This window comes from Tiliqua scincoides, chromosome 4, assembly GCF_035046505.1.
Source record: "Tiliqua scincoides isolate rTilSci1 chromosome 4, rTilSci1.hap2, whole genome shotgun sequence".
Taxonomy (NCBI): Eukaryota; Metazoa; Chordata; class Lepidosauria; order Squamata; family Scincidae; genus Tiliqua; species Tiliqua scincoides.
In genome coordinates this window covers 154,150,471-154,174,493 of record NC_089824.1, presented here as the reverse complement: position 1 = coordinate 154,174,493, position 24,023 = coordinate 154,150,471, and the positions used below count along the sequence as shown (strand labels likewise).

General features: G+C 42.3%; 1 protein-coding gene across 4 annotated transcripts in view; it reads left to right on the top strand.

The window, feature by feature from the left end:
- Window positions 1–24,023, top strand: part of PRKAA2 (protein kinase AMP-activated catalytic subunit alpha 2) — a 48,741-nt gene that overhangs the window by 7,284 nt on the left and 17,434 nt on the right. For 2 of the 4 annotated variants that reach the window (XM_066625592.1, XM_066625591.1), the window contains exons 3-9: window positions 692–785; window positions 2,833–2,977; window positions 4,129–4,216; window positions 4,842–5,066; window positions 6,645–7,146; window positions 11,340–11,466; window positions 12,908–13,143. In XM_066625592.1, the coding sequence (XP_066481689.1) occupies window positions 692–785; window positions 2,833–2,977; window positions 4,129–4,216; window positions 4,842–5,066; window positions 6,645–7,146; window positions 11,340–11,466; window positions 12,908–13,140 (1,414 nt within the window). In that variant the 3' untranslated portion in view covers window positions 13,141–13,143. Of the gene's footprint in view, window positions 1–691; window positions 786–2,832; window positions 2,978–4,128; window positions 4,217–4,841; window positions 5,067–6,644; window positions 7,147–11,339; window positions 11,467–12,907; window positions 17,683–24,023 lie in introns of those variants that run through there. The other 2 variants (XM_066625590.1, XM_066625593.1) reach the window with 1 other exon arrangement.

Genomic DNA, 24,023 nt, shown 5'->3' with positions numbered 1-24,023 from the left:
GCATATTTACTTAGAAGTGAGTCTTACTGAGTTCAGTGAAGTTTACTCCTGAAGTTTACTCCTCAGTAAATGTGCAGTCTTGGGTTGTAATCCTATGCACACTTAATAGGGAGTAGATTTAATTGAACCCATTTAGATTTTCTTTTGAGTAAACAAACGTAGGATTGGACTTTTAATCTTTCTGTCTCACAATAAACAGCATTTATATTGGGGTGTTTTAAAAATTACTTGTAAATTATTGAATCTGGAGTTACCAATCTTCTCTTGGCACTGATATTCAGATTTACTATGCCTTTTTTAATTACTTGAATTTGAGATCACTCTTGTCAGACATTCATGCACTTTTCTAGCCAAAATGTAAATTTGAAAAAGGTTAGACCTAAATGAGGTAGGTTTATTGAGCAAAGATTCCAGAGGATTATGTAAGCTTAAGGGGAGCGGGGGAGTTAAATATGTCAAACAGAGTCATTTAACATAGCCCAGAAAGAGTTTGTGTTAGTTTGTATCATGAAAATATAATCAGTGTACCCTTCAGAAGAGGGAAGCAATTACATGCAAAGTGAAATCCATTGCTTAGTTTTAAGGAAGACACTGGATAAGTAAAATGCCTTAAAATTTTTCTCTTGCTAACTAGCAAGAATTTTTGTAAAAGAAATGTTCTCTTATTCTTTTTTGCTCTTTTTTTAAATAGGTACCAGGTCATCAGTACACCAACAGATTTTTTCATGGTAATGGAATACGTATCTGGTGGAGAACTGTTTGATTACATCTGTAAACACGGACATGTAAGTGACTTTATTTAGTTAGGATAAATTTGGGGGGGGGGGAGATGGAAAGAGACTATGATTGGCAACTAGAATGGCTTTATCAAACTGGAGCTTGCCTGAGATTTTGAGAGCCAAAAATCAACCTGGTTTCATTACTGCCCCATCTGGAATGGCTTGCCACCATTATCGTACATTTTGTTTTTTGCAGCTATTCCTTGCAGCATTACAATGCAAACATTCTGCTGATCCATCCTGCCTCAGATGTATAGCTCATTTTTAGTCAGCACAAGGCGCAATCCTAACCCACTTTCCAGCACCGACATAAGGGTAATGCAGCTCCGAGGAAAGGGAACAGGCATTCCCTTACTTTGAGGAGGCCTCCGTGAGTGCTGCCCAACTACAGGATGCAGCACACGTCCCATTGGCACCACTATGCCAGTGCTGGAAAGCACTGACATAAGGGGTTGGGTTTGCACCCACAGTAACAAATGCTTGAGATAACCAATAGCAATTTTCCTTGGCTTTCTGTGTTTATAAACAGTTCATGTTTAGACTGTTTATTCTGGAGTTTTGCCACTAACTTCTATAGAGGTTCTTCATTGAAAGTGACTTGGGGATAATGATCCATTCCTACATGTGTGCAAACGTGTGTCCCGTGACATTGCACTTGTACAACAGCCTTTGGGGCAATTGGAAGCACTCATTTGCCATTACTGTAAGGAATGATCAGTTAGTTATATAACTACACAGATGGTGAGCCACAGCATCACCTGGAATGTAGGTAAAGGTTCAACCTAAATAAGACACTCCTCTCCATAAATGCACAGTCTGCAGCTAATCAGCACAGCACAGATTCTTCCTAACTTTTCTATGGTCAAGCAGTTTCTAAATATTTAGCGTTTTGAATCTACATCCTCTGCAAATGTAGCAATAGCGGTAGTTATAATAAAGTGATTTCATTTCCACTGCATCAATTCACATGTTGGGATCTCAAAGCTGTTCTCTTTTTACTCTTGAGGAAGTCATAGCAGAGTTGCTGTTTACCTACAGTTTTCACTCCACTGAGTAACTATAAAATCACAAGTTTTTTTTTCAACCCCATAATCTTAAATGTTGTTAATTTGATCTGTTGCACATATTTATTCAGCAAATAGGTATTATATTATCCTATGTAATTATGCATAGTATAGAAAGAGGTAAAGCATGTATGCCTTATTATCATCATGATTATTGCATTACTATGATAAGCTACTAAGGCTCATCAATTATTGACCTGAATGCAGCTTAAAATAAGTTTCTCTTTAGAAAAAAAGGCTGCAGCCCCCTTACCCATATTTGCTTGGAAAGTAAGGCCCATTGAATTCAGTAGGAATTACTTAATAGTAAGCAAATTACTTGTGTTGTCAGGCTGCAGTCCTGAACCACCTTTACCTGGGAATAATTTTATCTGAGCCCAGTGAGCCTCCTCTTTTATTTAACTGGCCCACCTCACTCGGCAGTGTCTTTTCTAGTGGCTGTCTGCTGGTGTTGCATCTTTTTAGATTGTGAGCCCTTTTGGGACAGGGAGCCATTAGATATTTGACTTTCTCTGTAAACCGTTTTGTGAACTTTTTGTTGAAAAGCGGTATATAAATACTGTTGTTGTTGTTGTTGTTGTTGTTGTTGTAAGCCTTCCAAGTAAATATGCATAGGCTTGAACTGTTAGCTAACTGGAGCTATCTCAGGTTTCTGAAACAGGAGGGGTGAGCTTAGGCAACTTTTTCCACATTTTGGAGATCTCTGGAAAAGAACCCACCAGGGGTTGTTGTCTGTAGCAGTGAAACATTTCAAAGTAATTACTTGAACATTTGATTGGTTAAAGCAGCACAGTTTAAAGCTTAAAAGCCTTTAATTACTTGACAGCCTTCATTATAAGAGAATAGAAACATCTCCGTGGGATGGTTGTTTGTTTAGTGTTGTTTACTGTAATTCTGTCTCTTGTGTCTCATTATAGAGACACATCCTGCCTTACGGAGTGTCCTAGAAAAACCTTGAGCATTGGTTCCCTTCCTGTGCCTTTTGGTAGGTTGAAGAGACTGAAGCCAGGCGTCTTTTCCAGCAAATCCTGTCAGCTGTAGATTACTGTCATCGGCACATGGTGGTTCACAGAGACCTGAAACCAGAGAATGTGCTGCTGGATGCACACATGAATGCCAAGATAGCTGATTTTGGTATGTGACCCCAGCAGCATTCCAGAAATGTAACTGGTTGGAAGCCTCTTGCTTGACTTTGTCAACCAATGCCCTTCAGAGAAACCAGAGTCAATTTTCATCATCACTAGCAGTTTCTTTTCATTCTGTATAAATCTTTCGTTGTTATAAACGTTGGCCTAGTTCTCACTATGGTAGTAAATCTGTGTCTGGGCTATACCAATTCAAAATTCCAGCTGGTTGCTTTCAAATGACTACATGCTCCTCTATACAAAACATTTCTGTATTTAAGAGAGTAGATGTCAGGGAGGATATTTCTCCCCTAGCAGTATCCCTAGCTTATCTAGTCTTTTATGTACAGGGCATATTTTAAGGAGGAGTAGTCAGTCATATGAACTCCATTTGGTCTGAAGTGATATAGCTCAGATATAGGTTTGCCACCTCAGTTAGAATTAGAATTAGATTGACTCCCCAGTGGAGAGAGGGGTTTATAATTAAGCTGTTTTCCAGATTAACATAAGCATATCTAAAAACATTTGCAAAATTATTCTGCATGACTTTGTCACTGTTAGCATTTCTTCCCATGCTATGATTGGCTTCCTCATCAAGAGTCCCTTTTTTTGCTCATTTCTCTGACTCACTGGCCATGATCCTGCCCGTACAAGCACAGAGACGTTTCTTATAGCGTTGATGCTCAACCTACCCCTTGCCATTCTGAATACTGTACACAGCAATGGACCAGGCCAGGCACCAAAAAACAAGGCCTTTATTCCCTTAGGGCTCTCAAGAGACTGCTCCTCTTTAGGCCTCTGTATACCAACTTATTCCAATTCCTGTCTTTGGTAACCTGTGTGCAGAAGCCTTTGGAATAGTGGACACCTGGATGCACCAAGAAGAGACTGCAATAAGCTTTCAAAAGCTGTTTTGCAACATGAAATAGATATTTACAAAGGCAGCCATTCTGCTAGTGAGAAATGATTTGTTAAGCAAATAATGTGGCACAGTTCCAGAAGCCCCAATATTTATTTATTTGTTTGTTTGTTTGCTTTATTATTCTGTAACACACCTGGCTGCTTTCCATGAGGTTTTCCCTTTTAGTAATGCTCAGTACAGTATGACCATACCTTTGGAATTCATTTGTATATACCAACATGTGAGAGTCTACTTTTTAGGACTGTCCAACATGATGTCTGATGGTGAATTTCTGCGAACCAGCTGTGGCTCACCCAATTATGCAGCACCCGAAGTCATTTCTGGAAGGTAGAACATGAAACCTTTGTATACCATTTTAAACAACGATGTGCTTTTGGAGTGGGCTTCACTGTAATGGCTGAACAGTTTATGGTCACTGATATGTTTAGGCAAATCCATATAGCATTTTCATTTCCTGGCTGTAAAGTTTAGCTTTAAATGAGGAAGACTAGCACAAAAAGGAGTCAGGACCCACATTAGTATTTGACAAGTGGGAAAAGAATGAGATTTACTTCTGGGCCAGTCCAGACACATTTAATTTCCAAGTGCTCGCCCAAACAGAGTAGACATTCCTAAGAAACAGATTCCCAAAAGTGCTGGAGTGCCAAAGAATGCGTTTGAAGACTTTTGAAGAATGTGAGAGAGGGAAATCAAAGAGGAAGAGTTTGGGAAGTTCCAGAATGATTGGACAAGCCATGAGCAAGAGCAGCCAAATGCCAGGGGGAATGTTATTGCAATCAGATGTTCTTCCACATTTCATCTGGAATGAAAGTGGCTATTAAGCAGTGCTTACCTTTAAGTAAGTAAACAGGGTGTGGTTTGGAGCTTTGTGCTAGATTACTATATTGCACACATAGCCTTAATGAACTGGTGAATTGTCAGAAGAATTAAAGAATTATGTCTTTATCTTCAGGTTGTATGCTGGGCCAGAGGTTGACATCTGGAGCTGTGGTGTTATTCTCTATGCTCTTCTCTGTGGGACTCTTCCTTTTGATGATGAGCATGTCCCCACTCTCTTTAAAAAAATCCGTGGAGGTGTCTTCTACATTCCTGAATACCTCAATCGTTCAATTGCCACGTTACTCATGCATATGCTACAGGTTGATCCACTCAAACGAGCAACCATCAAGGACATAAGGTAATTTCTGGTGTCAAAACTTTTAGAAATATTTTTCCCCCTGTGGTTAGCCCATTTCTGCCCAGCCCACAGGTGTACACATTTGATCCCTGTTGCTTATATGCAATGATGGGCAGAAATGGCTTAAAGGATAACATGATCATCTGAGGAAATTCAGGAGGGTATTGTCTGAGTTATTGTTTGGGAACGGAACATGAGCTGGAAATTAGTGAATCTAATAGGCATTTCACCTCTGTTATTGAAATAACATAAGGACACATTAAATCAGAAGATTTAGGGCACAATCCTAACCAACTTTCCAGCACTGGCATAGCTGTGCTAGTGGGGTATGTGCTGCATCCTGCAGTTTTGGGGGAAGTCACGGAGGCCTCCTCAAGGTAAAGCAATGCTTGTTCCCTTACCTCAAAGTTGCATTACCCTTATGTTGGTGCTGGAAAGTGGGTTAGGATTACGCCCTAATTTCCTAAATCTAAGATGTACATACCAAACTCTTGATATGGGCCAGAGCTACTAAGCGCTGTTTTCTTCCCAGCAGTCTCCCACTCATCTCATGCGTAGCATTTCCCAAGGGGCAGCCTCTCTTTTGCTTGTCTTATGGTATATGTGCCCAAGGAGCTTCTTTATTGCTCATGGTTATTACACCTGTTGGACTTAATTCATTTTAGAAATAACTCATTTGCATCTGTTTGAGTTCTTAACTTCAGTAGTTTCTTGTGACAGTCCAATTCTAAATTATAACCAAAAGCTTAGCAGCAAAAAATATTGAGGATGCAATCCAAAGAGTGCCCTAAGCCAGTGCAAGTCCCCTGCGCTGGCCTCCCAGTGTTGCAAAAGTGCCGTAAGGCACTTCCGTGGCATCGGGTGAGTTGGGAGGCCAAATGTAGCTCCAGCAGGGCCGGTGGAGGGTAAGTATGCGCTGGCAGTGGGACGCTGGCATGGGGGCCTGGAGAGAGTAGGGGGAGGCATTGTGGGGGCATTCTGGACCAGGAGGAGGGTGGGCAGCAGGTGGGCCTGTGAATGGACTGGGCCTGAAGGGAATTGGAGCCAGGATCTGGCACTTAGGCCGGATCCATATCCCCCTCTTGGACAGCCTGGTCTAGTGTTGGGCTGCTTGGATCTGTGCCACCTCTTTAGGTAAAGCAGTGCTTGTTCCCTTACCTCAAAGTTGCATTACCCTTATGTTGGTGCTGGAAAGTGGGTTAGGATTACGCCCTAACTTCCTAAATCTAAGATGTACATACCAAACTCTTGATATGGACCAGAGCTATATCTGAGTAGCCCCATTCAGGCCGCTGCCACGTTATCCAAGGGAAGGGGAGTTGATTCTCTTTGCCCAGGGTTGCGCCACAGCCAGCCTCTGGATACAGAGCAGGGCAGCCAGCCTGCCTGTTCCAACGCAGGATAGGGTTGGGCTGTGAGTCACCTAGCAGAAATCACATGTTCTTCCAATCAGAAGAGTTACATATTGTTCAGCATTTTAATGCCAAGCTTTTACTTTTCTGAGGAATCAAATGTAGGCTGTAGATGATGATGATGATGATGATGATGATGATTAATTGAAGAAACAATGTCTTCTAGAGAACACGAGTGGTTCAAACAAGATCTGCCCAGCTACTTGTTTCCAGAGGATCCTTCTTATGATGCCAATGTCATTGATGATGATGCTGTGCGGGAAGTTTGTGAGAAATTTGAGTGCACCGAATCTGAGGTGATGACGAGCTTGTACAGTGGGGATCCCCAGGACCAGCTTGCAGTGGCTTACCACCTTATTATTGACAATCGGAGAATCATGAACCAAGCCAGTGAATTCTACCTTGCTTCCAGCCCGCCCACTGGCTCTTTTATGGATGACACTATGCACATCCCCCCAGGGGTGAAGCCCCACCCAGAGCGAATGCCTCCTCTAGTAGCAGATAGTCCCAAAGCAAAGTGTCCATTGGATGCACTGAATACCACTAAGCCAAAACCACTGACTGTGAAAAAAGCCAAGTGGCATTTAGGAATACGAAGTCAAAGTAAACCTTATGACATTATGGCTGAGGTCTACCGTGCTATGAAACAGCTGGAATTTGAGTGGAAGGTAGGAACTCTCTGTGCTTTGTGGCTTATTATAAATTCTCAGTTAATTGATTAGTAACCTAATAAGTGCCATGATAGCATTAACAACAATTAAACAATAAACAATTGTTTACTACTTTCACATTTCTCTCTCTGCATATTAGAACATGAACTGTAGTTAAAGAACCTCTATCGTTAATTACTGACCTATGATAACGTAATTCCTTTTTTTAAGTTGCTAAAGCTTGAGGTTAGAGAGTTAATTCTGCCTTATGCAGGTGCAGGAATAGCCAGAGCTCTTCAGATATCTAATTTTAGTAGCTAATTCCCTTCTAGGTAACTAATCTTCCTGAAGGAAAGAAAGGCATTTGTCATGGTTTCCAGGAATCATATTTCTAGAAAAATTCCACGCTATATTGTTCCTTGAAATCTGTCTTGGGTAACGTGGTACTTCCTTACTGGCTCTTCTTTTTTACTTCAGGAAATATACCACAGTTTGCACAGACTGTGGTATATAAACAGGCTAAGGCATATTCAGGTCAAGCAACAAATGGCATTCATTTATTGCAGCATTACAGAATGAATTTGATCTTAGCCCAGAGGATTTATTTTTTATTATTATTTTATTTTTAATATTTTTTTTATGTAGTGAGAACCAGAACCTGAAACAGCGGGGGCTACCTGTTTATGAGAAAGAGTTGGTATTGACCAGTAGTTAATTTATTTTCTTTTGTTGTTCTGATTCCACTTTTATGTTTTACTAAAAATGTTTCGATGCATGATCTCTACGGTCTTGCTTGTAGGCATATTCTGCACTTATGTGTGTTTACTGAGAATTACTACTTAGCATGAAGCTATGTGTCCCCTAAAAAAAACACCCTCAGAATTTGGCACCAAGGTAACCCAAATCCCATACTGAGATGAGTTGGATTCTGTGGCCTGTATGCCTATTGAAAAAGGAAGCTAGTTGACATATACTTACTTATTTGGAATAATTTATTCTGACTCTTCTAAGTCAATGGGAAGGGCAAAACATTATACAGGATATTAAAGCCCTGCCTCTTAATTATGGAAAATTTTGTTTACCTGCCTTGGATACTGCCACCTGCCCTGACTTAATGATTAGAAACATTTCTAAGAGAGCAGGCAAGCTCAGGATCCTTTCTGTGATGAGAAAGGAAAATAGCACTTTTTTTGTAATTTTCAGCAGAATTTCTTATAGACTAATACACAGCCTTACTTACAAGACAATCTGTAGGATTTTTAACTATTATTGCCATGATATAGATCAGCAATTTTCAACCAGTGTGTTATGGCATATTGGTATGCCACCAATGCTCCACAGGTGCACCATGGGAGTTTTGGGGAGGGTCATTTATTAGTAGGGCCATTGGGGGATATGAACCCCATACAGGCAGTGTAGTATGCCTTGCCGATTGTAAAAAAATCTGGTGATGTGCCTTGAGAATTTTAGCACCTTGTCAGTGTGCCGGGAGATGGAAAAAGTTGAAAATCACTGATGGTAGGACTTAGAGTCCAGGTTTGATGGCCTGACTATCAAGACTGCCATCCCATGATGGAGGAAGTAGGAAGTGAAGAGAGATCCATAAAGTCATAGAGGATGTTCAGAAGAAAGAGGTGACAACAGAGAACAGAATAAACCAGGCAGAGGAGATTAAGGCTTCTTTTTATGCATCTGTACATTTCCTGGAGGGCTTTTCCCACACCTTGTTCTAAACTTGAGTGTAAGCATATGAGAGTGGAGCTAATCCACTAGCACAGTGGTACTCAAACTGGTGGGTCACGACCCACTAGCTCATGCAACGATGCCCTGTTCCCTTTAAGGGGCGGGGGCAGGTGGAAAGCAGTAAAGCAGTCCCCAGGATCGCACCCCTGAGGGGAAAGGGGGGCTAATTTTAAACTCAACATGCATGCTCTCAGGGTCCAGGGGGTGTGGGAAGCCCCACAGAGCGCTTGCAGGTTTCCCCATGGCTTCTAAATAGTGAAAGCTGCAGGTACAATTAAACCAGAAGTGGAATTTCTGGTTTTGTCGCACTTGCAACTTTCACTATTTAGAAGCCACAGGGAGATGCACAAGCCCCCGGACCCTGAGAGCACATGTGTTTAGGTTAAAAATAGCTCCCCCTTCCCCTGCAGGGGCATGATCCTGGGGATCGCTTCACCATCCCCACAGAGACTTACTTAAATCTCCTGGGAAGTTTAAGAACCACTGAACTAGCAAGAACCAAAACATTAAGGGTAACTGTCCGTGTGAGTTTGGTTCATGTAAGTGCATCCCAAGGCATCGTCATGCTGGAAACCACAACACATTAATGTTATTCTACATCTCCTTGCAGGTTGGACAGTGATGTGCCAGGGCTTATAGAAGTGATTTGGCAAACTTGTATCTGACTCAAGAGTAGACATAGATATAAATCCTTCCTGCGGTAGATGATTGACATGAAAAATGAAATATGAAACACGAGAACCAGCCTTTGCATAACCAGGAACAGTATATGAACATTCTCCTTTCTCCTGTTCATCTTTTTTCTCCTCTACCAGTACAGGGGGACCACTGTATCTGCAGATCCCGTATGCATGATTCACTTTTCCATGGATACAGTGGCCCCATGCACCCCCCCGCACCCTCTGGAGGCAAGAGGAGCTCCGCCTCTCCTCTCCTCCCTTGCTTCCCCTGCCCTCCTAATGCATAAAAATGTACCTTCTGGTTTTACTAAATTATTTATTCAGCCTAACCAGCCAATCTGAGACCCACAGAGGGGTTGGGTGGGTATCCCCAATATCTGTGGTGTCAGCTAACTATGTGGGGAGGGGGAGAGTTCCAGAATGGAATCCAGTGGATACTGGAGCACATCTGTATTAGCTAATGTAATGCATAAACAAGACTCAGTATTTCCAGACCACTGTGCAGTTGATAAGACAGAGTATGACTAAAGGCCAATTTGGTTGTTGGCATCCTTCAGTCTCGGAAGACTATGGTGTCACACTCTGAATGGTGGTTCTGGAACAGAGTGTCCTCTCCAGTGCGCAAAGCCTGGGTAAAGTAGGTATGGAGGATAGGCTGTTACCCATTTAGCAAATCCCCCCCCTCTCCACGTCGCTGAAATGATCCAATGGAAAGGCAGAGGCCAATACGGTTGGTTCCAGCGGCGTCGCAGGAGTTGCCAGAACGTGACTGTGTTCAGCCATGAACTGCCTCAGGGACTCCGGCTCCGGATTTTGCCTCGAGGTTGACTCTTGAAGCCTTTTCCATAACTGGATGTAGCCACAAGGCAGTGGAGGTTTGGGATCAGAGTTTTCCTTCTCTCAGATGAGCTGCCTTCCCAGGCTGATGAGTCCCATCTACCCGGTGGCTGTTTAGTTGCCTCTTACAACAAGTACAGCCAAACGGAGGGCCTATTCTTATCCCCAATTATTAGGCCAATTATTCATTCATTATAGCCAGAGCCAGCCCAAGACCTCTGAGCACCTGAATTGCCATACCAAATGCTGCCCCTTTCATACCTTTCATGCACCAGTCCACTGCCTGCAGAAGCTCTAGAACCACTCCTTCTCCACACTTTCCCTTCTACTCTGGCCCCCTCTTCCCTTTCCAGTTCAGGGAGCAGTGGAGGAAAGTGGGTGGACAGAAATGGGCACTCCCTGCCAATCTGCTGCCCAAGGCACCCTCTTCAGTTGGCATCATGGATGGGCCAGCCCTGAAATAGCATAACCATGTAAGTTCATTTGGATTTTCAAGGTGTTAAGGATGATTTTGGAAATGAACAAAGCCATTATTTTGGGATTTTCCACATAATTGTTCTTAAGAGACCAGTACCTCATAGCTATCAGAGTGCACAAGGTGGCCTTTTTGTCTTGAAGAAATACCTATAAATCTGTATTCACATGGCATAGACAAAGGTAATTTTGATGATCAAAAAAGAGAAGTCAGGATTGTGTTGTAGGTACTTGTAAGAAAAGCATCTTCAAGAAGGTTGTATGCTCATGATGTTTGAAAAAAATCTTCTTTTTGGAAAGTCATTTTCTATCTTTTTCTTAAACTTGAATAGTGACATTATTTAAAGCCAGTTAGACTTTTTTCGTTTTCATCGACAACATTCTTTTCCTGAAACTTGAGACATTGCTAAATAAAAAGGTTATTGTTTTTCTTGTACCATAATTCCATTCTCTCTGCATGGCAATTAAATGTTTCAGGTGGTGAATGCCTATCATCTCAGAGTTCGACGAAAGAATCCAGTGACGGGAAATTATGTGAAAATGAGTTTGCAGCTTTATCAGGTTGACAATCGAAGCTATCTTTTGGACTTTAAAAGCATTGATGGTAAGCAGGAGATGTGGAATGAAATCTCAAGCAAAAAAATATTGTCTTTGTCCTAGTCCACTCTCTTCTTATTTTTGAGTCTACATTTCTACTCATTAAAGCCACGGTTGTTCCTAGCAGTACACTTTGATCTATCTGTCACCACTATTGTTAACTCTGACACTATCTGCAAGTGAAAAGAGAGCAAACTATTTTTGCTGCAAACTATTTTTGTTCCTAGAGTACTGTACATCTCCTAATAGCAAACTTTTGCAATCATGTAATTCCTTTCCTGTCCCCTTTGAGGACTCTCCTGCTAGAATTAAGCTGAAACAGCCTTTTTAGTTTTCTTTTTGATTTTGTTATTATCTAAACTCACCTCAGTTTTTGGTGTGCTTTCAACTGCCCCCTCAAGCCCTGAACACTAGAAGGAAGAAATCAAACACTAGATTTTAATGGGATTTGCTTAGCTTGATATAAGATTCTCCTTCACTGAAGATGCAGATTTCAACATGAAAACTTTGTTTCAGTTATAATTAGTACAGCTTTTTTATATTAATTAAGTATTGCCAGCATTGGGCATCACAGAACCCAGAAATTACATAGTCATTGCCCAGAGAGGTAAACAAGCAAGCCATCCAAATTACAGTCTGGTTAAATCAGTGTTTCTCAACCAGTGGTACTCGTACCACCACTTGAGGTGGTGACTAGTAGTACTTATGGGACCCCCAGAGCTCCACTGCCTGGCAGTGAGACCAGCAACACAACACAATGAACAGCGGTAGGAGGTTTGACTCAGCAGGCAGAGCTCCAGCGTGTGCTGTTCAAGCACTCGAAAAAGCCCTCTCATCCACTCCAAGCCTCTTACCAGTGTTGCTTGTGTCGTGTCTGGCCTCCCAGTCTGGAAGCAACTGGCAGCAGCATCATCACCAGTGACTTCCAGTTGTACTTCTAATAGGTGGACCATTAAAAGTGGAACAGCAGAGGCCATTCTCACCTTAGCTTTGCAGCATGAGAGTTGCCACAGAGTGGCTCCTTCCTGCCCCTCAGAAATAACATTGAAAGTACAGGCAATGGAGGACGGTCCCACGTTGTAGCTGCCCCCGCCACTATCACCTTTCTGAGACAGTGGTGACTTAGGGGGGTGCTACCTCTCCTATGTGGCCTGAGGCTTCTGACCTTACCTGAGAAGCACAGGAGAGAATTGTGCTGCAGCAGCTTTCACCAGCAGAAGTAACATGGGATGGGAGTAAGCCACTTAGACTAGAATGAGACTTACTTCTGAGCAGACATACATAGAATTGGACTCTAAGAGTATTATGTCATCCTCATCCCCTTCTTGAAACTCCACTTTCTGAGAATGAGCGGTTATTGCCAAGATAGGAAAGAAAAGAAGGGTTCTCCACCTTAATTTTAACCTCAGCAGATGTTTTACTTTAATTTTTGTGTTTGTGACTTTAAGATGATGTCATGGAGCAAAGATCAGGCTCTTCCACTCCTCAGCGCTCCTGCTCTGCTGCTCGCTTACACAGACCAAGGAGTTTTGATTCCGCCACTGCTGATTGCCAGTCTCTTCCCGGGTCCCTCTCTAGCTCCTTGACTGGGAGCATCTCCTCTGTCACGCCACGTCTCGGTAGCCACACTATGGATTTCTTTGAAATGTGTGCCAGTCTCATCATGGCTCTTGCTCACTGACAGGTATTTTTTTTTTTTTAAAGAAGTTTGATTTCTTTTAGAAGGGTCAGGCCTTTGCAAAATCTGCACAAAAGAACTGTTTGGGCATCTGAAGCAAGGAAAGCTTAAGTCTGAAGAGCAGAAATGTAAAATTCTGCAGCCATAATATATTGTGTATATTAAGGGAAATAAGCAAGTAGGCATCGCTTATGTAGTTCTAGTTGCAGAACTTGCCTTGTTACCCAGGGAATGTGCAACGGTTTGGTGGATGGTATGGAGCAGTGGCAGCACTGGGAGACATAGGTAAGGAGAATCAAAGTTATGTCCAACACTTGGCAGCTGTTGGGTCTTACTGCTTGCCACTCAATTTCACTTCTGCAGGAAATGCAGCAGCTGCCAAGATCTGAAAAAGTCTGCATATGCAGCAGCCATGGTGCCCCTGACGTGATCATGTCAGTGCAATAATGCTCCTGAGAACTTGATTATTGCTTTAAAGCAGGGGTGCCCAAACCCCGGCCCTGGGGCCACATGTGGCCCTCGAGGCTTCTCAATGCGGTCCTCCGGGAGCCCCCTGTCTCCAGTGAGCCTCTGGCCCTCCGGAGATTTGTTGGAGCCCACACTAGCCCAACGCAACTGCTCTCAGCGTGAGGGCGACTGTTTGACCTCTCGCGTGAGCTGTGGGATGAGGGCTTCCTCCACTGCTTGCTGTTGCACATCTGTGATGCAGTAGCAGCAGCAAAGGAACGGCCAGCCTTGCTTTGTGCAAGGCCTTTTATAGGCCTTGAGCTATTGCAAAACCTTCATTCATTCATATAAGTTCATCTTTAATATATTCATTTATGCAAACTTATGCAAATTTATTCAAATTTTAAATATAAATTAATTCTTCCCCCCCCCCCCCGGCCCCTGACACAGTGTCAGAAAGATGATGTGGCCCTCGAGCCAAAAACTTTGGACACCCCTGCTTTAAAGGATTAAATTAACTGATTTTTGAAAAGACTTGAGAAGACATAACACTGTTGGGGATGATTTGCACTTTACAACATTGGGAAGAAACGTCTATGTCTGCTTTTTTTTCTGCGCAGGCAAAGTCACCACAAGACTACAGGACATAGCTCAGTGGAGCTGTGCACTTTTTACTTGTTTGAGGCCCTAAGTATTGCATATTTGCAGGTTCAGCCCCAGGTATCTCTCAGTAGGAAACCTTTGTGGCAGGCCTGTAGGACATCGGTACTGTAATATTTTTCCTCTGTGGGAGTGCTTCTGGAATGCTAAGAAGTTGGCAGGAGTCAGCTGTTGCAGTGCAGCAGCTAAGAGACAGACAGACCTTTCCAAATGTAATACTTGCCTCTGCCATGAACTCACTTGGCCTAGGCAAGCCATTCCCTCTTGGCTTAGCTCCCCAGCTGCAATAGGGGGATGATACTACCTACTTATAGGATTGCTGTAAGGATGATATCAAGATAATATATCTGACGCACTTTGCACACCCTCTAAGCTTTACACAAATGCTAAGTATTATTGTGTGAACAAACCAGTGCAACTCATAGCTGTATGCCTCTATTCCACAGTCTCAGCATTGTGGGATGGTACACTATAGCAGAAAAGGCCAGAAGGAGACCTCCCACAGGGCCCAATCCTAAACAGGGTGCACCAACTTACCGCCAGCGCACACTGTTGCAAACATGCCATAAGGCACGTCTGTGGCCCTCAGTGCTGGTCCAGCTCTGGTGCTAGCTCAGCATTGGTGGACTGCTGACACTCTACTGCTCTGCAGTTGCACAGACTGCCAGGCAGCGGAGAAGTACGTGGGGATGTGGGGGGAGGTGGGAAGGAGGCATGCTGGGGAGGGAGCAGAGCGGAAGGGAGGTGGGACTGGGGGAGCATTGCTTCACTGGATCTTGAGCCTCCATGCAGGGCCGCCGACCCAACCTGGAGGCTCTTGATTCTACACCAACCCTTGCCATAGAATCAAGTAGCCCCATTGTGGAGCTACTCCCCTTAACCAGGGGGACAAAAGTCCCCTTCTCCTGAGGAGCCACCAGCACCTCCCGGTTTGCACTTGGGATGCAGTGGCAGCCATTTTTGGCGCTCTGGGCAGCTCAGGATTGGGCTGCCTGTCCCCTAAAAAAGTAGATATCTGGATTCAAGAGCTACTGCCCATTATGAGTGACATCACTGAGCTAGATGACGCATTGGCCTGAGTAATTGTAACACAGTTTTCTCACATTTTTGTTACACTGTGGTGAAGTTAATAATGTGACAATGTGAAGATCAGTGCACATACTTAGAAAGAGTAGATGCATTAAATAAGTGTGTTGGTCAACAAGCTTTTCCTGAGTTCTAGGCACATGATTTTGGCCCTACTGGGATGCATTTTATGCCCTTCTCCCTGACAGAGAGCTGCAGGTCCTTGCAGATGACCCAGTAAAAATGAAATTGAAGCGTCAGTATGTAGAACACAGCAAAACTATAGTGTCCAGCAAGAGTGTTGAATTTGCATGTGCGATACTTATGGATTTTTCAAGAGGATGCGTGCCAGGTTTCTTTACAACACTTTCCATGTGTACGTCCTGTGATCTCCTCATGGATAGCAAGAAAGGAAGTGAGGTTGTCCAGGCTATGCACTGCAACAGTGGAAGGTGAGGTTCCATTCCTTGGTTCCTCTTTGCATCCTCAGGCTGCAGCCTCATCTCCAGCAGAAATCAGCCATTGCTTGGATGCTAAACACAAGCTTTTGCAAGGTGTTGGTAGTGAAGGGTTACCATTTCTTTTTGTAAGCATCTCACAGTAATGTTTTCACAGCTTTAATTAACATTTTCCATTAGGGAGTCTGTGCCCTCCAAAGGAATTCTTTTCACTGTAACCTTTCATACTTGCTTTGTTCTCATTGCTGTTCATTGGCCTGAGCTTGTTCAGCTCAGACCACCTACTATATCTCGTTGGCAGTACATGCAGTCTGCTCTTAATCACATCGTTAGTCCCCCATCAATCATTGCAAGCCATACCTTGTACCAAATATATCAAAGTGCAGCCCTGTATATTTAAATGAGGTGCAATCATATCATCCCCCTGGATGGTGTAGAACAAAGCAAGAGTGCTGTATGTAATAATGGTAAGAGCGAGGAGAAAAGTTATAGCTTTCCTCAGTAGTTTGGTCACTTGATAACCTAACGGTTCAGGGGAAAAAAATTCTCACAACCTATACAAAGCATGGTAAGTACAGAGAAACCAAAGCTGATTACAGATATATTAGAGAGCGGATCATGGACAGAACTGAGTACACCAAAGAACGGTCAAGTTGGGAGGAAAAAAAACCCTGGAGCCTGAGGGCCCAATCCTATCCAACACTCCAGTGCTGATACAGCTGCAATGCAGCCCCAAGGTAAGGGGCTGAAGCCACCTCCCAGAAGCCTCCTAAATCTCTCCCTTAGATTGAGAATGCTTCTGTGACTGTCCCACCCACTGCATGATGCAATGCACACCAATTGGTCTGGCTGCATTGGCACTGGAAAGTTGGATAAGATTGGGCCTGGCGGCAGAGGTATCTCAGGAATGGGTTTGTTTTTTCTGTGACTACTTCTCTTTGTTCCTCTACATAGCTACCTATTCCAGTTCTGGTATGGATTTTCAATCCCCACCTTAAACAGGAGAGGGGGAGTTAACTCTTTTTGTTCCGGAGCCCGGAATGCTTATCCAGAAGGATGTTTATTAGTGCCTTTCTTGTTCAAGTATTGCATTTGGGGTTTTGTGCACTTATTTTTTAAAAAAAGCAAAAACTTGGCAGGGGGCATAGCTTCATGCTTGGCCCAAGGGCCCAGGCCCTTGCAGAGCCAACTTCTCCCAGAAACAGTTACTGCCAACCTCCATTTACTTTTGAAATGTATACAACCATCTTAAAAGGGGTAACAATCCATAGTGGGCTCACCCGTCAAGGTATGTATGTTCTCTGGATCAGAGTTTAGGAAGCAAGAAAAGCTGAGAATTACTAAGAGGTGGGAGTGTTTTCCCAGTTTATTCCTCTTCTCTCCAGTTGCACCATGAACTTCTTTCAAACTCTAATCCATCATGTTGTTACTTTATAACACTTTTGTCCATTTACTTTTTTGCTTGCAACAGCTGCATTAACCTCCTAGCAGTTGCTCAAAGCAACACAGAAGGTAGACAACTCCTGGTTTCTGTTCTCCACTTTCCATGACCCTTTACCCTCCTTCTGTCAGAGTTGTATTATGAGGATCTTGACCTCAGACTCCCCACTTCCCAAAGATCCAGGAATACTTACACATCCAAAATTAGAACTATATACACTAGGACTAGGTTGGTATCTCACAGCGCAATCCAAAGTTGCCACTCTGCCAGTGTAGTAGCTGCTGCACTGGCTGAGGGTCTTGCAAACATGCTGTAAAGCACATTTGCAGCACCTAGAGAGTAAGCAGTGCCAGGAGAGGGAGGCCTGCACCACTGTACTGATGCTGCATCCAGTGGATCTGCCACTAGTAGAGGTAAGAGACATGCCAGGCGAGTGAAACAAAGGCTGGCAGAAGGGCAAAATGGAGGGTGGATGGGTTTGCCAAATCCTAACTCCTTCCTGGGCCTGCCGGTTTTACATAGGGCTGTTTGGACTTGCACCAGCTAAATAGCTGGCACAGATCCAAGTAGCCCCATTGGGTAAGCTAGGGTGTTATTTGGGGTAACGGAAGAAATGTTCTCTTCCCCAAGGAGACTTCCAGCATGCTCCTAAGCTTTGCAGGCTACACCCTGTGGCCCTGCTGTACCAGTGCAACTTAGGGCTGGCCTGATCAGTGTTTTAACAGCGAAGTGAGCATTTTTCAGTATGGCAATTGTGGATAATCACTCCAAAATTTTACAGTGGAGTCAGCACATGCTAGTCCAACATCTTAGTGTCATTGCAGGAGTTAGTCTACTCTTGGATGGCAGAACACTGGCCCTATTCCTTTTTATGATAAACCATGTGCTTATTTTTGGCCAAATTAAAGTTCCACAGTCCACCATAATTCCACCTCCACCGCTATAGGTCAAGGTCACTCTAGCCCAACTAAACGTGAAATTCCACTACAAAGCTAGTAGCACATGGCAGTCATATAAGTTTTGCCATAGCAAAAGGCAGCCTTTCAGCAGTCACATGGATTCTCTGTAGGATGTCAACTGATATCCTTGAGGTCTAAGAAGTTCAGTGAGGTTTGCCTTTAGTTCAAACAATGTTCCTTGTGATAAAGGTGCTGGTAATTTTTTTCCTCCTTCCAAATGGGAAAGTAGTCAAAATTTATTTTTTAGTATACAATAAAACAGATTCCCTTCCATGCCTGCTATTTCAGAGTACCTTGCGCATATATTTGACAATACAGTTCCAGACCTGAGGGCTTTCATGTACCTTTAAAGCTTAATTGACTATGACCTTCACCAGTATACTGATAAAGCAGGGATAACTTATGTTTTATTCCACAGGCTATCTAAAGGAATCGGCTTTACTTAATTTGCTTTTACAAACCTGTCAGACCTTTAAAAGATAAAATTCTTACTTTACAAAGGCAAAAGTACACCTTTTTAAAAGGAAGTGATTATGGTGGTTTAAAAATCTAAGAAGTATCAACTGCATTTTGTTTAATTTTACAGTGGGACTTAATACTTGTTGCCTGACAGACTATACAGTGGGCCTTAGTACGGATTCAAATTTAGACAAGGAGGCTGTATATTTGTTTTTTTTAATGAAACCAATTGGCATAGTCTTCGCCAAACCATTCTAGGTGAAACTTTGCCAAGTATATTTCTGAATACTTCAGCATTTTCACTATTGAATAACTTTAAGGTCTTCAGCCTCCCACCATACTCCGTAGTATTGTGCTACTTATTTTCATGCTTATTTTGCTATTTTTGCTAAGTGTTCATGCTTATTTTGCTAGGGGGGATGACGGGGAAAGTTTACCAACTTGTACTGGTTTAGCAACTGTGAAAAGAAGGTGAAATAAAAAAGCGGGGGGGGCTATTTCAATTTATAGAACTACTCAGTTTGCTAAAGATTTTCTACACAACTTGTTGCAGAGTAACAAGGTTCCTCTGAGACCTCACGGTCCTTACCTACAGAACAGGAGCAAGTTCTTAATCTCCGGTTTAGCACTTATATTGTACTTTGCCACTTTTAAAAGGCACTGTGCTAATATTCAAAAAAGAAAACAAGTCACAGCACTGCCTGTTAAATAACATTTGATTTGAGAACCCCACATGCTCAGGAGAAGGTTGGTGTCACGTTATCAGTATCCACAAATGGCCATGTTGTCGTAAGTCCTTCGAAGCTTCAGTCTCAGACAAGAGCATCAGCAGGGGCTATCCTCACAGACACTGCTTGCACACAAGAAGCTTATATAGGCGTTTGTATCACAAACTGCTCATGTAGCAAACAAAGTCATGACTTATGTATTGGATCATTGTAGAATAGATTATTTGGGCTAGAATTTAAATTCCTGATACTCAGATTTTTATGCATATGTGCCCACGTTAATAGTAGGAAGATGAAATGCTGTTCTAGTTCCTACTCAGATGCTGCTGCTGGAACATTACATTTTGGGATCTTTTAGGGCCCACTCCAGAGGCACTCCAGATTGGGCTGCCTGTCAGCTCTCTGGCATCAGAGTGTATATAGATCCAGGTATCCATTGCCCATATAATGAAGCTCAGCAGTTCTCTAGCCTCAGTACTAGACTTGTAAGGATTTAAAATGGTACAATGATGCATAGGTGATCATAGCAAAGCATTAATTGCTGCAACACCATCACCCCTCAAACTAGATTTCAGGTACTGCTACTGATTGAAAAACCAGGTGCCATTTTCTGCTAGTCAGTGGTGCATCTATAGTAGAATCACACTATTAATTTCTTCACAACATACAGCAAAATGTATAATTTTCCAACTGAATGTTTTAAGTCTTGATGACAATTCATAGCCTATATCAGCGATAGTGTATTGATATAGAAGGAAGGCTGTCCTGACCAAGACATAGAACTGTGCCTTCTGTTCACATCAGCAGCTACAAGTCACAAATTAAGTCATTGTGCGGCCTTCAACATCGCAGCCACAAATTAACAAATACTTGAAGTGTACTTGCCATGGTCTCCCATGACAATATTGGCAAGAAACAAAACTTGCTGTGCAAATTGTTTTAGACCCAGAACTGAGAAGTAATGGGGTCGCAGGAATCATAGTACTACTGCATCTGTCTAGAGTTTTCCCCAGTTAAACGTCATGGTTTCATACCACAGGCATCCCCCCATATCCACAGGGGATAGGTTCCTGCTGTTACCGGGCATCGAGTATAGTAGCACATCCCTACAAGAAGTGATTCACAAATTCCCCCATTGTGCAAATGACTTACCTGCATCTGATTGCAGCTTTCCTGTCACTGTTTGTGCTGCCTGCAAACACTTAACAGAAATCAAGAAGAGCTAACAGGAAGCAGTTTGGAGTGCTGAAAACAATGCAACACTCTAAACTCTTTGATGTCTTATGTTTTCAGCCCTCCAACCCACTTCCAACTACCTCTTCCGGTTTCCCGTTACCATTCGTAGGCAGCACGGAGACAGTGACAGGAGGGCTGCAATCAAAAAGTCAGTTTGCCCAATTGGGGAGGAGAATTTGTGAACTATGGATAAATGACCTGCCAATACTGGGGGTACCTGTACTCCCCCCCCCCCAGTGCCTGCAACTAGTTTAGACTTCATCTCTTTCTCTCATATATTGGTATGTTCTTTTCAACCCACCCTACAAGTTAGTACACAGTGAGGTTCTATCTATAGGATATTCCAATGATCTTCAACCTTTTTCATGCCATTACCCCAGTAAATAAATAAATGCCGCTGGGCACTCACTGTTGAGCCTGCTCCCTCCTGGGCCAGTGACTTTGGATAATTGATACTGTATAACTGGAGCTGTGCATAAGATATCTATGCCATAGGACACAATCCTAACCAGATCTACTCAGAAGTAAGTCCTATTTTGTTCAGTGGGGCTTACTCTCAAGAAAGTGTGGTTAGGATTGCAGCCATAATTGCAGTACTGTTGTTGAAAGTTCCAGGCTAACACTTAAAACCAAGAGTAAATGCAGTTTCTATGCATAACAGCAATATTTCTTCATGCACCTGTTAAATGGACAAGAAACTTGATCAAAAGATTGGATTGATGTTGTGTCATTCCTTTGTTTGTCAAACATACAGTTAATGCTTTAAAAAGAGAGCCTTGAAACTCCTGCTGAAATTGCCTTAAATGCTTAACGTGTTCATGGAATTTATTTATTTGAACTCTTCAGTCTCATCTATGCATTTTTCCCTTCCTCCATTGAATGTAGTTTTTTGCATCGTGCTCACAAAACTCTGAAATACAGTGTATTTATTCCTTTTACTGGACGTAATTCATTTTTTCCCTGTATTATGTCATAATACATATAACTTATGTAATTATACCAGTATTTTCTTCAGCATGCAAACAATTGCAAGCCCAGTGATTAGAAGTGTGTCCTTGAACCACCCTCACTTGTGGTAAAAAGCATCACTCACATATGACTGAGTATATTTCCTCTTGTTTAAGCTGTGGCGTGTACCCTGCTTGTTTTGCAAACTAATTCACAAAAATGTTTTCATGGTGTACTTCATTTTCTAGAACAGCTTGTCAGTATTATCTTCAAATGATCACTGTTTGGTTTACATTAGCAACACTTGCAGGGGAAAGGCACAACCTCCCACCATTTTAGAATAATAATAATAACTATTATTAACAGTATAAATAACTATTATTAACAGTATTTATATACCGCTTTTCAACTAAAAGTTCACAAAGCAGTTTACAGAGAAAAATCAAATAACTAAATGCAGCCTTCATTTTCTGCATAACTATAAGACTGGTGAGAGCTTCTGTTAGTGTATCACACTGCATTGTGATGGCTACTGTGTTTGACAGCTTCACTTTAAAAGATGGTGTTTAAAAAATTTAAGATTAAAGCTTCTGTGCTGATCAGGTTATACACTCTCAGAGATCTTCAGTCTAAGAGTCAGAATCTAAAGGCATGGACTCAAGCAACAAGGGAGTCCATGCAACTTATCAGACTATGCCAATGCATGAGCTGTCAGGGAATAGCCATTAACAGCAAAAGTAAATCATCATATGGTGGCAATGTCAGGCATAAGCCTGCAATGCCCAAACCATATCACACATCAACAGCATGGCTTGAAAGCTCAGGGCAATGGGTTCTATTTAACCCCCTAAAGTCTCTTCCCCCAACACTAGTGTCAGAAGCAAGTTGTTTCAAGAAATTCTATAGTGAATCATGTAAGAGTACTTCAGGTGGCCAAGGAAATAGCTGAGATATTTACTATTCATATCTGTACTGTCATACGTACCAGTCAATTCGAGAATTCTCATTCCAGAAAGAACAAGTCAAGTTGAACTATATCTTGTACTGAAAACTCTGATTTGCGCACATTTCTTCTGAGTGACCATTTCTTCCTAAGATAGTAAGATTTGTGCTGGTAGGTTTGCAGAGTTTTGCATGCTTAAATCATTTTGAAAGGAGGCATGCAAGTCAGCACACTTAATACTAACCATATGTTAGAATAGTATCTAAAAAAACTTGTTTGTGTATTAGCTTCTAAATACAAGCCAAATGTTTGGTTTTTATTGAAAGTTTTTCCTGTGCCATATATCTGGTAAGCATAACAGGTATCATTCCTGTGAAAAGTGTTCCCATAAGTAATGTTTTCTAATAGCCTATATTTAAATACCAACATACTTCACCTTATAAGCAAATTCTAGTTCAATGTGTGTAGCTTTGAAAAAAGAGATCGTTATCAGGACATTTTTACTTATAGTAGACTCCTTTTTTGCCAGTCCAAGTTAAATCATTGTACTGTGGACTATTGACCCCCTCTTGTTTTTAAGAGTGGGCCCAACCATCGTGAAATGGTATATGGGGATTTTGCAAAAGCATGGGGTCCATCCTTCAAACCCATGTCTCTTCTTTGAAAAGGACCACATGTTCATATAAAAAATGATTCAAAATGCTTCTCGGGGTATTTTATAAAGCTCAATATAAGATAAATACATAGGTAAGGCAAGAGATTCACTTCAAGTAATGAAATAGGTTATTATGTAAAACTACTTACAGTCCTATATTCACAGTAGCCTTAACAACAGTGCCTTCAAATATGAAGCATCTTCTATTAAGTGCCAATTCATAATTAATTTACTTACATCTACTTTTAACATTAATATCTGAGCTGTACCACCAACTTATCTAATATACATGAGGATTTGTGCAGAGCTAATACAGGTTAGGGAACAAGTGCCAAGTATTCAATCCATGTTGGAATGTAACACATGCAAATTATAAACATTCTGACCACAAGCCAAAGAACTACAAGGGAACTTCTGCACAATCACAGGAACTTTCAGCTCTCCTCCCCCCCCCCACCCATAACAACCCCTCTCCGAACCTGAAAACTTCAATTATTAAGCCTGGAAGGTCTGTATGAGGCAAGATGGGTGGTAGCTGGAAGCAGAACTTGGTGAAGTCCTCTGTGCATGTACAAGCTCTTCAAACATGGGTTTCTTTGGACCATTTGTCCAGCACTTATCGTGCCGTATTGTGGCATGAATCTGAAAGGCAATCACTACATCGAACCTGCAATATTTAGAAACAGTCACACTCCGCTCTGTGGCAGACCTTCAAGCAAGTGGCAGCCATTGATTACAAGACACTTCTTACTGGTCCTTTTTTTCCAGCGTATGCATCTGTTCATCACTTCAGGGGAAGTATCTTTTCTTCAGGTATACAGCATTAATGCCTGTTGCAGGAGAGAATGCACAAACACATATGATTAAGCCCAGCATTGCACATGGAT